Below are 15,082 nucleotides of genomic sequence, written 5' to 3'. Positions count from 1 at the left end.
ATAGTGCATGCGGTTAGTGTACGCTAAGGTCATTAAGGTGGATACATAATAGCTTCACCCTACCGTAAAGTCAGAAAATTAAAACTATAAGTCAAATCACTGTAAACAACACCATCAGTTATTAAAAGACGGAATTAGATCATAAAGAACCAGTCATTTGGTATCTGCTCGTCTTTGGTTTATCCAAGTCTGTGAGAGACTGATTTTTGTATAAAGGCTTTGCGGCTTGGGCAGATTGGATTTGACCAGCTCCACCTGATGTCTGTGGAAAGTGGGCAGCTGAGGACACGCCCAGCAAATGAGTGAATCGCTTTCAATTCTACAATCGCTCTTCTCTCTTGAAGCAACCAAACAAAGTTGTTGCCAGGTCAAGAGAAGATGAGGTGGGGGAGAATGCCCAGTGCATAAGAGCAGTTGGTTGGACGCGGCTCCATGCACGCCTGCAACCCTAGTGCTATGGCAGGTAGACAAGAGGCTCGTCAACCTTGCTGGCCACCACCCTAGGTTCAGTAAGAGACTGTCTCGAGCGAGCGAGGCAGTGGCAGAACATGACCTCTGTACTCACACAGAGAGGTAATACAGTCATATGTAAGCCCAACGCACAAACGTGCGCGCGCATGCGCACACACAATACATACACACATGCACAACACATGCACACATGCGCACGCACACACATGCACAATACATACACACATGCACAACACATGCACACATACACAGACTGAATCACTCTCTATCTTAATTTCTGAGGCAGGGTCTCTTACTGAACCTGGAGCTCACCAATTCAGCTGGGCGGACTATCCAATGAGCCTCAGGGATCTGCCTCTGCCTCCCCAGCTCTGAGATTGCAGAAGCCTGTGGCCATGCTGATTCTCGGGTCCTCCTGTCTCCACAGCAAGAACTCTACCAACTGCTGTCTCCCTAGCCCCAAAATAAAAATTTTTAAAGAGTTTTTTTTAATTAGAAAGCTTTGTTAGGAGGATTTATTATGAACCATGTTTCCATTTACATGTGGTTATCATCAAAGAAATGAAAAGGAGGAAATAAAAATGCAAGGATGATGTATTTGTATGAAGACAGTAATTTACAGAGTTTTATGTGAGTACATAACCAATTGTAGACATATTTCACAACAGGTTATAAAGAGGAAAGCTCATAATAGCTGATTCCAATACCATATAGTTTAAGAAAGCTCAGTGCAAGGGCAGAATAGAGGCCAAGCATGGGATGAAAAGGGGAGAGATACCTTATCTCAGTTTAGTGTTGGAGAACGAGAAGCTGTGTAAGCCACATTTTAAATGAACGCTGATTGTAAAGGCCAAACCATGAATTCTGCATCAAGAGAGAACTTGTGATTTGGCCTCTTATATGATCACTAGGAGCGTACACATTTTCTTTTAACTTCACAAGAAAGTATCTCTCTTCACTAGGTATAATAAGTTCATGAGAGCAACAGGGGCCGGAGGAGAGATGGCTCAGCGGTGAGAGCTCAGTTCCCAACACTCAAGTCAGGTGACTCAGAATGGCCCCTGATTCCAGCTCCGGGGAATCCAACGCCCTCTTTTGGCATTGGCCGGCACTGGAAGCCTGTGCAAATACATGTACACAGACACACATGCTCATCAATAAAATAAAAACAAATCTTCAAAATGTGAGCAACAGAACTTTAATGCCCACTGTCTCTAACTGGTATCAGGAAGAGTGAGAAATTACCCATAAATATCTGAATAAAAATTAAAGTGTTATATCATAATCAAAGAGTTCAATAACTGGATTGAATTTCTTGGCTTTCATTTTTACACTGGTTTGTGTTCAATTTTGTTTTTCTGCAATAAACTCTCCCTCTGCCCTGCTTCCAGCAGTGTCTGGGAGCTATCCTCCACTTGGTGTGTAGAGGGCGCTGTTGTAAAGAAAATGTCCTGATTAAAGGCCCTGATAAGAATCTAGGCCAGTTTCCTGCTGTCTTTGTTGCCATGGAGACCACACTCCAGTGAAGGGCGATGGATTCCGTGGGCCCCATTTGGAACTGTGTAACAGCAGACGCCTTTACTGCCTTTGTTTCAATCTTTGCCCTTGCAAAGCAACTCAGGCCGGAAGCCGCGCTGAGGAAGTCCATGTTTGTCTGCCCGATTTTGTTTCCTCTGTACACATCTGTCTCCCGAGGGGAGTGCGCTGGCACGATGAGTCAATGCGGAAGACGTGAATTCATAGCTGGAAAAAGAAATGCGCTTTCCTCCAGCCAAAGAAACAATTCAAATTCTTTTAAAGAGAAAAAAAATGTCTTATTAGATGTTTGCTTATGCGGTTACTATTTGCGGTAACTACTTGGGCGTGCCAATTGTTTCGTCACCCGAAATGTCTGAGACACACATGCCAGGGTATAGGTTTCTGTTGGTAAAAAACAAACAAACAAAACCATATTTTGCTGCAGATTGGCAGTCAAGAGCCTGCGTTTGAATTCAACTGACCTGTATTCTATTGATCTTCTATTCCATCCTAGGCTGCCTTCTGCATCCACGGATTGGGGTTCTAACCACCGCAGAGTAATTGAAGGGTCCCATCACTGTGATAAACACACGGAGTAATCATCCTGTAAGGAGAGAGGTTGATTTGGGTTCACAGTCTGGGAGGGTTCAGTGCACAGGTGACTGCTTTTGGGTATTTGATGAGGCTGTGTCGGTCATGGTGGAACTGAGGGGGATGCAAAGCCGTGACCAGGAAACCAAAGAGAAGAGGGGAGGAGCTGAGGGTGCCGCTGTGCCCTAGGCACCTAAGGACCTGCCACCAGGTGGGTGGTGTCCACTAGCAGCTGTACTAGCTCCCAGTAACACCATGCTGGGAGGTTGTACTGGCTGGCTTTATGTCAACTTGACACAAGCTATTACCATCGGAGAAAAGGGAACCTCAAATAAGAAATGCCTCCATAAAACAGGACTGCAGGAAAATTCTGCAGGCCGTTTTCTTATTTCGTGATTGATGTCGGAAGGCACAGTCAATTGTGGGTGGGGCCATCCCTAGGCTGGTGGTCCTGGGTTCTATAAGAAAGCAGGCTGAGCAAGCCATGGGAGCAAGGCAGTGAGCAGCTCCCCTCCAGGGCCTCTGCATCATCTCCCGCCTCTGGGGTCCTGCCCTCTGTGAGTTCCTGACCTCGCTGCTTTTGATAATGAACTGTGATACGAAACTGTGAGAGAAATAAACCCTTTCCTCCCCAAGTTGTTTTTCGTTGTGGTGTTTCATCCCAACAATAGTGACCCTGACTAGGTCAGAAGTGATTTCAGCTCAGGTTATAGCAGCAGTCTAGCAATGGTCAGTCTGTCTCCTTCACTGTGGGAGGACTGAAGGTGGAGCTGGAGCTCAGGACGGGGTCTTTGCCTACCGCGCGTGGGACTCTGGGTAAACACTTTCCCAAACAGCAGCAAGGGCGAGGGCTCTTGATGCTACAGCGCACAAACCCCTTCACCTTTTCTATCCCCATCATTTAATTATCGCGTACAAGACATTAGCAGCAACGCAGAAACTGATAAGAAAAGTTAATTAACTCCTCCAAGTTTCTTATAACAATTAAGCTCCGAACCTTAATTTGCTTTCTGTTGCTATGGTAAAACATTGACCGAAGCCAATCTGGAGAGGGAAGGGCTCGTTTAATCTTCCAACTCCTAGCTCCCTTCCATCCCCAAGAGAAGCAATGGCAGGAACTCAAGGGGGAAACTGAGGCAGAGGCTATAGAAGGATGGTTTTTACTAGCTTAGCCCCTGGTTGCTCAGCCTGCTTTCTTATATACCCTGGGACCCCCCTTCCAGGGGTGTGCAAGCCCTCCCACATCAATTATCAATCAAGAAAATGCAACACAGTTAACCTACCATCAGACAGGCCAGTCTGATGGAGGTGTTTCCTCAGTTAAGGCTCCTCTTCCCAGATGACTCACTTGTGTCAAATAACAAAAACCAACCCAGTAAACAGATTTCCTGACCCCTGGGCATGGGCTCGTGTCCGCATGCTCAAGTGACTTTTGTCAGTATATGCAACAGTTCTAAGCGCCTGTGGATTTTGAGGTGTTCTAGCTTCAATACCTTCCTAAACGCCATCCAAGAGAAACTCACACGATGAATGGGGGTCTTTCTTAGGTGTTAAATTTTCTATAGGATAACCTTAGTACTCCGTAAGATCCAAATATCAATGGCTAGGGTGTAAGCAGTGTGCCAGAGACAGATAACTTCCTTTATGTCTGTATGTGATGGACATAGAATTTTGTTTCTAATACATTCCAACGGTGACACTTTCTCCGAAGAATACAAATCTATGGTCCCCACAAATCTACGAGTTAGTGACAGACACTCAGACCACTGAGCTTCTGAGTTGAGACAATGATTTGTCCAACTCTCATTGTGGTCCCCGAGGAGAGCAGATTTGTAAATGATTCTCTACAGGTTCAAGCAGTGGAAGCCAAAAGGAAGTCAGAAACATGATCCACATTCTGCCTTTGTGTCTGTAACTACTATCCCTTTTGCAGCAATCACGTGGCTCAAATCTAAAGCTTGGTTTTTTTATCAAAAGAGTAATCCTAAAAGAACAGCTTGGTGGAGGCAGAGACAAGTGAATCTCTAAGAGATGGAGGCCAGCCTGGTCTGCATAACGAGACCCAATTTCAACACAACAAAATAAAAACAAAATGACAGTTCTCATAGAATCTTTGTTCCCATAGCAATATAAGGTACACTCACTTGTTACATTTTGCTCAAATCAGCCTGTGGGTGTGGTATCAAAGAATATATAACCATGTTGGGTTCTGATTTAAAAATTATTCATTTGAAGTAGGTTTATATTTGGTTAATAGTTATTTTAAAGATAAAGACAATACTTTTGGCTCAGAAAAGTAGCTAAAGTTCATTGATGATTTGTTTCCTATTCATGGTCTTCAGATATCAAATCCTTCAAATGATTGAGGAGATAAATGAGGCACAAGAGTTTCAGAGCTGAGTGGCAGAGCCAGGTTCAGTCCTAACCCAGGTGATTAGCAGTGCTGTGCTCTTGGGGAATGTGCCAGAGCAGGCCTGGATGTAGGACCAAAGAGGGCACCACCAAAAGACCCTGTTTTGCCCAGACTGGATGTGAATTCTTTATAAACAAGTTCATTTCAGGATAACTGAGGGAAGGCAGAGCAATCCAGACACAGTATCTCACCCCTTCGGCAAAAATCACTAGAAAATCGTGTGGGTGTCTTTTGGTGACTTATCGATTCACGAGCACAAACACTGTGTTGCGAGTTGTAAGGATTTTGAGTCCATAGATCTATAGACTGAAAAAACACAGAGAAAAGGTGGGGACACACATTTCCGAGGCTATCTAATAAGTGGCCAATAAGCATTTATTGAATGATGACAACAGCTTCAGAACAAGGGTGTAACCCTTTGGATTGGAGGGGATGGGGAAAGTAGGGGCATGAACCCTTCAACCGAGCCTTGGTCTATAGAAGGGATTTAGACCAAGCCTATATGAAAGTGGACTCAAAATAGGGGCATTTTTATGGAAAAGAAAGCATATAAGCATACAAGTAGGAAAGAATAAGCCCCTTCTCAGTGAATCGAATCAGCTGATACACATTCATTTTAAAGCATAAACTGTCCATCCACCCAGCCATACAACCATCTAACAACGTTTATTACTCATCAGACACTGGGTCACGACTGGAGACACTGGTAGGTGGAATTGGAGACGGATGCGAGGACATCTGGAATGCCAGCTCCAAAAGACAGACTTTCAGTTGATGATAAGCCATTGATGGTTTTTGAGCTACAGAAAGAGAATTTGAAATTTGGCTATGGAAATGGCAGAGGGACAAAATTAAACAGAACGGACGGCAGAGAAAGGGGCAGGGAATCGGACATATACAAGGACCTTCTGCCAAGGTCCCTGGAGGAGGTCTCTGGGCTCTGAGCAGACAGGATGATGGCAGGGAGATGGGTTGGGGATGCCTGGGATTTGGAGATGTTGTAGGGAATCAACACACAACTAGAGTAAGAATAGGGAGACTAGACATCAGCATCCCAGCTCTTGGAGAGCTGGTGTAAGAAGATGCTGCCAGTAAATCAGGAAGGCGTGGACAGGAGTTATTCAGTCTGGGTATGTCTCCTTCCTTAAGACCTCTCTTACATCTGCCCCGTCTTGATAGACCCTTCTGACCACAACTGAGCAGAGATTTTGGGGGCAGATGAGGCCCATATTCTTGGTCCCCGGCAGCACGAAGCATGCACTTTATCCTTAAATGTAACATATTTTAAAACTAGTATCCAAGCTGAGTTTTGAGTACAACTAAGGTTTAAAGTGATCAACACTTCATAGATAGAAGATCAGATTATCCTGCAAAAAATAATTTAACATTTCATTACTTTCTTTAACTCCTTGATGCCAGAATGCTCAGAAAGACCTCAAGGAAAATCCCCACCCTGTATTTCCCCAGAGGAAAAGGGCTATAACCTCCCTCTGCTGCTCTTCTCGGGTAGATGGACTCCATTACAGAGGTCTAAATGCATCCGTTTTCCCCCAACCCGTTTTTCTTTTAATCTAAACCTTTTTTGTTCTCAGCTGTTTTATCATGGCATCTCACAAGGAATGGCTTTGTTTTTTTTTTTTAATTTCATCTATGGAGCTTGCTGCCATTTTCCAATGGGATGTTGTGAGCAGGGGAGGCAAAATGACGTTCAGCAGAAAACCCCCAGCATGTCAGACAGTTCAACACTTTCATTGATTCCACTCACTGAAGCTTGGGCGGTAAATGAGGACATATTACTTGACACTGGAATGACTTTTTCCTGTGTCTTTTCTGCTGCGCGATGACAGATAATTTCTTCAGCAATCGCTGTGTTCTTTTCATATTCTTGGAATCCTGGTGTTGGAAGGAAAACATCAAAAAGTTCGTCGTGTTTCATCTCCCGCTTGCCAACAGAATCGTGCTTAAACCGTCCAAGATGGATCCCTTGCTGTCTGTTGTGCTCTCTGAGGTTCAGACTGGGAGAAGGGTCATTGGCAGGATGCTGGGAGCACACTTAGACCACGCCATAGTCCTGCTGCTTATCTACCCACATCACAAAAACCCTGTAGACACGGTTGAGCGTGGTTGAGTAGTCACCTGGTAGATATCCTGTAATGAAAATGGTAGAATACGCAGAAAAAAAGGAGTATTTCCTTTAGAAAACAACATTTTTGATCTCAAAGAAATTTTGTGTATGTGCTTATGAGTACATTTTGTGCGCATTTGTGTATAGCTACATGTTTGTTGAGACCAGAGAATATCCTTCAGTTCTGTTTCTCCTTGAACACCGCCATCAAGGTCATCAATTAGGCTCTGCATGTTTCTGTTTCCCCGACATTGGGCTTATAAATTCCACTATACCTGCCTTTCTAAAACAAAAATGAACAAACAACAGCCATGGGTTCTGGAGAGTAAACTTGGGTCCTATTCTTGGGTATAGAGTATATTATAGGCTGAAATAAATATCCTCAGGCCCAACTAGAAATTTAAACATATATATATATATATATATATATATATATGTAGTTTCAGAAAATAAACCGGTACGTAAATATTGCTATTGAAACATGGCTGCCAGGGGAGTCAGTGGCTAATAGTTCTCCCCTGCTCATTCTTTGAGTTCTATGTTGTAGTTGGTTTGTGTTATTTTGGGACTGCATCTCACTGTGTAGCCCAGGCTGGTCTCAAATTTACAATCTTCTTGCAGTGCTGGCACTGTAGGTGTCCTGACATGCCTGGCTGCTGAGACCTGTGACCTGTGACTGTCCACACATGTCCCACGAGGGGTGTGGGAGTACTGCATGCACACTGCTATGGGAGAAACAGTTCCAGAGTCAAGTTCAGGGATCTCAGATCCCGCCCCACTTTGAACTTGGGTACACTTTAACACATTAAACTATTTGGAGTTCACTGAATAAACTGGTTGTGACATTTGGACACAGGACCTCCGATGGCACAAGTTCTATTCACCACCTACTTTTTAAGGACACACTGCACTTGGGGCTAACGTTCAGTTTTACTTAAGGGAGAGCCCATGCCTAACTCATTTTTGTATGTTTGTGGCATGGGCTAGCTTACATCTACCATGCAGTCATTAAAAACTTATGCATCTTAAAGAGATATGCTTTGTGCGTGCGTGACTAGATGACATCAATATCCAAAGAGAAAGCTGGGATGCCGAGATGAGTGGGGGAACACATCCTGCCATCCAGAGGTTTCTTTATAAAGAAAGTAGGCATCCTGTCATTCTCATACCATGCTTGTGATGAAATCCTTGGTCCCGCCCTCCTCTTAAATGACCCATGCCCTCAAACTTTAGATGGCAGTCAAAGCACTTATGGCCCTGGATATACATCTGATTCATACTTAATGTTGATCATTAAACCATTGGAAAAATCTCCTCTAAAATATTGCAGCCAAGCCATTTGGAAATGAGACATCTTGAGAGACCCTCGGTAGCCCACAGACCATTGCACCCGGGGCTGCAGAGAATGTCCTCACTGCCGACTTGCAGCTCTGAGTCCTATGCTTGTGAGATGTGACACAGTAGCACTGCCAAAGGCTGACCAAGGCCCCAGAGGCACCGGTGGCTGGCCGGCATGTGAGAGAGATGCTAACAGTAACCACAGGGCTTTGGCATCTCCCCTGCCACACGTGTTTCTCTTTGACACCCAAGTACCCAGAGGAAAATGCCACCCAAAAGGCTGTTTTGCACAGCTCTGCCCTGGTGAGTTTCTTTGTCAACTGGATACACCTAGTAAGAGGGATCCTCAGTTGAAGAACTGCGTCCATCAGCTTGGGCTGTGGGTATGGCAGTGTGGCATTTTCTGGACTGATACTTGATACACTAGGATCCAGCCCACTGTGGGTAGTGCCATCCTTAGGTGGTCTTGGGCTATAAGAAAGGCAGCTAACACAAGCCCGGGAGCAAATATGTACACAGTGTTTCTCCATGGTCTCTTTCAGTTCCTGCCTCTAGGTTCTTGCCTTAGCCTTCCCTTGATTGATGTGGGAGAGTTCTTCTGTTTTAATAAAGAAACTGCCTTGGCCAGCCCTTAGGAGGGTGGAGTAGACAGAACAGGAAGAAGGAAGTGAGGTAGATGGCTCAGTCAGATGCTATGCCTCTCCTAAGTTAGTCAGACTGCCATGCCTCTCCTGAGAGAGAGATGCAATGAAGCTCCAGCCCAAGATGGACATATGTTAGAAACTTCCCGGTAAGGCAACACTTCATGGTGCTACACAGATTATTAGATATGGGTTAATCAAGATGTGAGTAAGAGGCTGAAAATAATAGGCCAGGCAGTATTTAAAAGAATACAGTTTCCGTGTAATTATTTTGGGTGTAAAGCTAACTATGCTGGAGCCAGGCAGGATGAAAAACAGGCCTGCCCGCAGCCCATCACTACACTTGATGATGAACTATAACCTGCAAGCCAAATAAAGCCTTTCTCCCTCCACCTTGCTTTTGGGAAGTGTTTTCCAGCTACAGGGAAGTGGGGCAGAGTCACCTTGTGATTCGCCCACATGGTGAGAGGAAACTGGGAACACATAGGATTGAGCAGCGTTCCAGCATCAGCCTAACCCATGTTACGGAAAAAATCACTGTAGAAGCATCTTCAAGCTTGTGAATGAGTCATCCCAACCACAATTCACTGCGAGTGACATTTACCTTAAAGTACTCCTTTGGGAACAGACGGCATGGAGTCCTTTTGTTTTTCAGACAGAATGTCACTGTGGTATTCAGACTGGCCTTGAAGTCCAACTGGTGGTCCCCCTCCAGCCTCCTCCGTGTTTAGATGATAGAAACATGCAACCACGTCTAGTTTAAATTTTTCTTTCACCCCAAAAAACGAGAAGGTGGGAGGGAGAGGTCACGATGTCTTCAGGCTATAATCCCAGCACTAGGGAGGCTGAGGCAGGAGGATGGACAGCTCAAGGCTAGCTCTAGGTTTGTAGTGGGGCTCTGTGTCAAACAAACAAGGGCGAGAGACACAACTCAGTGGCCGAGTGTCAGTCTAATGTGAACAAATTCTGGGCTTGATCCCCACTATTGAAAAATAATTGGGGGTAGAGTATTGAGAGAAAGACGTAGAGTTTCTTTAATGTCTGTATCTAAATTTCACCAAAACCTCCTTTTTTTTTTCCAGTTCGTCCTCTTATAAGGCTTTCAGTTTTATCTCAACTAGAGATAGACTGGGTCTACAGGTTATTCTAATATACCATTTTTCTTAGATTATTGTGAGACCATAACGCCATCAGTTACGAACAAAAGCATATCTGCTGTTAAAGCCATGCGTTGTGCATTGGCTCTCATTGCTGTTGGAACTCACATTCAGAAGCTGGGTGGGGGGCAGGGGAGGGTCCCTGTTCTGAGTAGCTGGATCCCTGGTGTTATGGAAACAAAGAGCTCTTGCCTCATAGCCTGTTGGTGTATGCAGTCATAAATGTGACAGTTACTGGGGCTAGTCGCCTTCTCTGCCTTCCTGCAGACCTGAGACTAACACACTAACGCGTTCCTTACTGGTAACAGATGCCCGAGCCGAGCCTTTGAAATCCCCCTGTTGATTCCATTAGAGGAAAATGGCTTTATGCAGTGGTCTTGGGGAGGGGGGGGGGCGATTGCTGTTGTGTGGACCCCTGCCTGAGTACCATGCTTTTCTCTTGTAGGTGATGTGCCTTCAGGACTTTTTTGGTGACGATGACATTTTTATTGCATGTGGACCAGAGAAGTTCCGTTACCAGGATGATTTCTTGCTAGATGAAAGTGGTAAGAAAAAAAAAAAAAAGTTCAAAACCCGGGGAAATTTGAGGCAGCTTTCCAAAATGAACTGCACCAGGCCAAGATTATGTCAACTCCAAAGCCACCAAATCAGTTTCAGATCCTCTCCTGCCTTGTCTTTCCTATATCTTGCATTTCTTTGATTTTTTTAAAATATAGAAAACAGATGAAATGAAAATTGAAAAGGTTAATCCATTTGGAAGAATACATTCCTAATGGCTAATTTATAGCCGTTTAATAACTAAGCTGATGCCTTTCAGGGAACCACGGTGTGGATTTCGATACTTTTAATTATTTATTTGCCTAAAAAAAAATTTATGGCGGATGGATTTGCAATCATAAAATTACCAAGTGTGCTCCCAGACTCAGCTTTCATGTGGCTTCCTCTAATTCCTGAGAAAATGGTTTGGCACTGGGTCCCTGAAGTACATTGGAATTTATATGTCATTAACATCTGTGAAGTGTCAACATGGTCGCTTCCTTCCCTTAATGAACTAAATGTGACCCTTGGTGATTAATAAGAGGGGGGATACTGATAAATAGAGAAATGGATGGAAAAGCCTACGATTTTCAGAATGATTTCCTTTTGTGGGGCCTGGGGAGTCACCTCAGAATCTTACAGTGTCACTGGTAAAACAATCGCCCAGGACACCCTGCTGGGGTAATGTCACTTCTGATTTAACTAGGGAACTATGACATCGTTACTGACACTTTGAATTCTGTCTAGTTTGAGAAAGTTTTGGAAGTCATAAGTGAATTCGTGGCTACATCGACAGGCTGGGTGGGCGGTGCTGAAGCGCATAAGGTAACGGCCAGTGCTGGCCCGGCCCGACTGCACCCTAAAACGTCATTTCATGCTCATCTCGGACCACTTACGTGTGCTGTCGTGATGGGCCACATGTAGACATTTTCTCAATGACAGATGCCACACACCGTGGAGTCTCGTGACTCTACAGTGCTCAGGCACGCACAGCCAGCCTTTCTTCTTTATTAACTAGTTTATATGATGTTCCTTCCCCCCATTGGCCACCTGAACACGCAGGTCACAGCACATACCCTTATCGTTAAGCAGCACAGACATGTCCGTAGATAACATCAATGATACGCACCTAAACGTTCACTAATCCATGGCTTAGGGAATGCGGGCAAGGAGAACTGGCCACCGTCATGAAAACTTCAAGCAGAGCTGGCATGAGTGTGCCAACGACAAGATTTATTGCCCTGCAAGGCCCTCGCTGGAGGATTACTTTGGCATCTCTTTCCCTCCAAATAAGTTTTCTCTAAATATATGCCATCTTCCTAATGGATACACATGTCCTCTTGGGGCAAGGATTTATGGAAAAGTCTCATTCACAAGATGTGCTCAGGGAGGAGAGTGCCCCACCTTGTTTAAGGACAAAGCAGCTTTGCCATTTTGTGGAACAAGCAAATGTTTCTAGCCAGGGCACCGAGCTGACAGCATGGGTTTTGAGAAAAATAAATGGCCTTGACTTTCAATTTAAAGAAAATCGCTGCTTTTGATAGGGCAGTCTGGGACACCAGACGTGTTCTGCCGGGAAAGCCCACTTGCTGCTTTGAGAGTGAGAACAGCCTGTTTGCCTGGCCTGGAGTACAGCTTACTTCCAATCATCAGAGCTGGCCACTGGAGTGCAAAGCCTCCCTACCCTTTACCTAGTCATAGGCTGACTTCAGGCTGCCACTCCCACCTGGTGCCTCTTGGGAAGCCACACAGCTGGCTGGTCCACTGCTGTGGTAAAATAGGCTGCCAGCCCGGGAGCTTCAGCCACCCACCACCAACGTTTGCAGGCAGACGTTCTGCAAAGTATATCAGAAAGCTGCCGGAAAAAAAAAAAAATCTTACCAATTTCCCTCATTATCAAAATGCATATGGAGGTGTAGCTCAGTGAGAGGGGGCTCCCTTGCTCCCTCCCCAACCTTGCTAGAGAGACAAGTGGGGGCTGGAGAGATGGCTCCTCTGTTAAAGGATGCTTTAGCAAAGAACCTGGGTTGGACTCCAGACAGCCACAGGGTGGCTCACGACTGTCTGTAACTTTAGTTCTAAGAAACCCAATACCTTTCTCTGTCCTCCGGGGGGCACCAGGGACATGCATGGTGTATAGACATACATGTAGGCAAAACACACATGTACATAAAATAAAATAAAAGTGAAAGTATCTTAAAATATAACACAAGTGTATGTACACACACACTCACACAGACTAACACACACCCATGCATGCACACACATGTACACACATACGCACACACATGCACGCACACAGACACATACGTACACACATACACATACACACATGCACACATACACACATGTACACACATACACACACGTACACACATACACACATGTACACACATACACAACACATATACACATATATACGTACACACACGTACACACATACACACATACACACACATACACACATACACACACATACACACATACACACACACACACTAGTCATCTTTTGACACTTAGCCCTTTGAGAGAGCTCTACAAACCATTTTGTTGCGCGCCTTACTTCCTTTCTCCCGATAAATATGTTCTACCCAATTCTCTGTGTGAAATACATTTACTGTGAAACTTATCCTCCCTCATTCTAGAAGAAACACGTGGGCACAGGAGGGGGGAAGGAGAGTCGACTAAAGGAAGAAAAAAATCTAAATTGAGGTTTTTACTTCCTTGGATGAACTTACCCAGTCTAAATTCTCACGCTGACAACTGCAATTTTCCTGATGCTTGAACAGCGTGTTCTGGGCTAATGTATTAAAATGTGAGTCTTTTTATAAATGCTCTGAGTGTGATTTAACCCAGCTCATCTCTTCTTACTAAGCTGTATCTGAACATTGATGCTGTATATATGAAGTTCCATAGTAAACTTCCTTAAAGGTGTGCGATGACATCTGCAGAATTAATATTTTTCCTAGTGCAGAGGCACACTTGATTTAATGGTGTCAGGAAGTGGCCTTGTGTATCCAAAGCAATGCTTTTATCTTATCTTTAGAAATGAACCCAGCCACTAGTGTGCCTGGAATTAGGAAGGATGCATACCCCCCAAAAAATCACTAGCAATCTCTCAAAGACATTGCCCCGGGGCTTTCCAATGGCTACTTCTGGAGCATATATATATATATATATATATATATATATATATATATATATATATATTTCCCAGGCCACATGGGAGCGGGATCAGCATCGGAAATGAGCGACCATAAGTACTCCTTCCCATCTTCACGTGCTACATGGGGTGCCTTCCTTGTTCTGATTCAGAATGTAACCATTTTAGCAGGGTGTCATCCATCAAGAGAGTTTTGGCACCTTACAATGGCGACCAGAGTGCTATATATAGAGACCAGCAGAGGCTGGCAGAGCCGTCCCTTGTGGCACCTGCTGTCTGATGTAGAACGAGGAACCAGAGTGAAGGAATATGCCAAGTTGGAGACAGGAAGCTCAACACGGCGTTGCTTAGACCCCAATGGCAAACCAGTGAGCGTGGCACTTACTGCCATTTGGAAGTGGCAGGGTTTGCTTGAATACTGCCTGCCTTGCCCGCATCAACTCCTTGGTGATGAACCTGGCCTAGATGTCACATTTTTGTCTTGTCCCTCATCCTCAAAGCCTATGTCCCCACTCTTCCTGGCTTCTTCTGCTACTTATAATCATTATATAGTCTTGCCATGGGTGGCTCACCACTGTCCAGTCAACAGCTTACTTGAAAGCCTAAATTTCTCTTACTTTTCTGAGATCTTGAAACTCAGGCCAGGAAATCATTTTTTGAAGCTTATATACTTTTTGCCTCTTGTAGTTCATTAGCTTCTTAAGGCTGCTGCACAAATAAATGACCACAAACTAGACAGCTAGGTAACAGGAGCTACTAGAAAAGATCTTGAACGTTATCACAAAAAGATGAAAATGCCTTTATTAATTCTTTACGAATTTCATATAAGCACTCCATGTATTTTAACCAATATTTACAAATTCCCCACCTTCCTGGATTTACCCACTCATATCTCCCAACTTCACATTTTCTTGTTTTGTGTTTTTTTAAGATAAAAGCAAAAAATATTTGAAGTGGTGGATAAGCTAATTACCCAGACTTGATCACTCTACATTGTGTATTGAAACATCACATTATATGCCAGAAATATGTTCAATATTATGTACCAACTATAAATAAGCATTTCAAATATTGTGATGAGGGGAAAGCCCAGAGACTTACTATGTTGCAGCGATTGAGGCAGAACGT

The 15,082-nt window shown here is 44.3% G+C and overlaps 1 protein-coding gene across 7 annotated transcripts in view; it reads left to right on the top strand.

Annotated features, from left to right (window-relative positions):
• Positions 1–15,082, top strand: part of Dclk1 (doublecortin like kinase 1) — a 279,460-nt gene that overhangs the window by 113,503 nt on the left and 150,875 nt on the right. For all 7 annotated transcript variants that reach the window (XM_038347475.1, XM_038347473.1, XM_038347472.1 and 4 more), the window contains exon 3: positions 10,700–10,799. In XM_038347475.1, coding sequence (XP_038203403.1) covers positions 10,700–10,799 — 100 coding nt within the window. The remainder of the gene's footprint in view (positions 1–10,699; positions 10,800–15,082) is intronic.

This window comes from Arvicola amphibius, chromosome 11, assembly GCF_903992535.2.
Source record: "Arvicola amphibius chromosome 11, mArvAmp1.2, whole genome shotgun sequence".
NCBI lineage: Eukaryota > Metazoa > Chordata > Mammalia > Rodentia > Cricetidae > Arvicola > Arvicola amphibius.
Note: the sequence above shows the minus strand (reverse complement) of the source record. Positions and strands in the feature narration are given on the sequence as shown.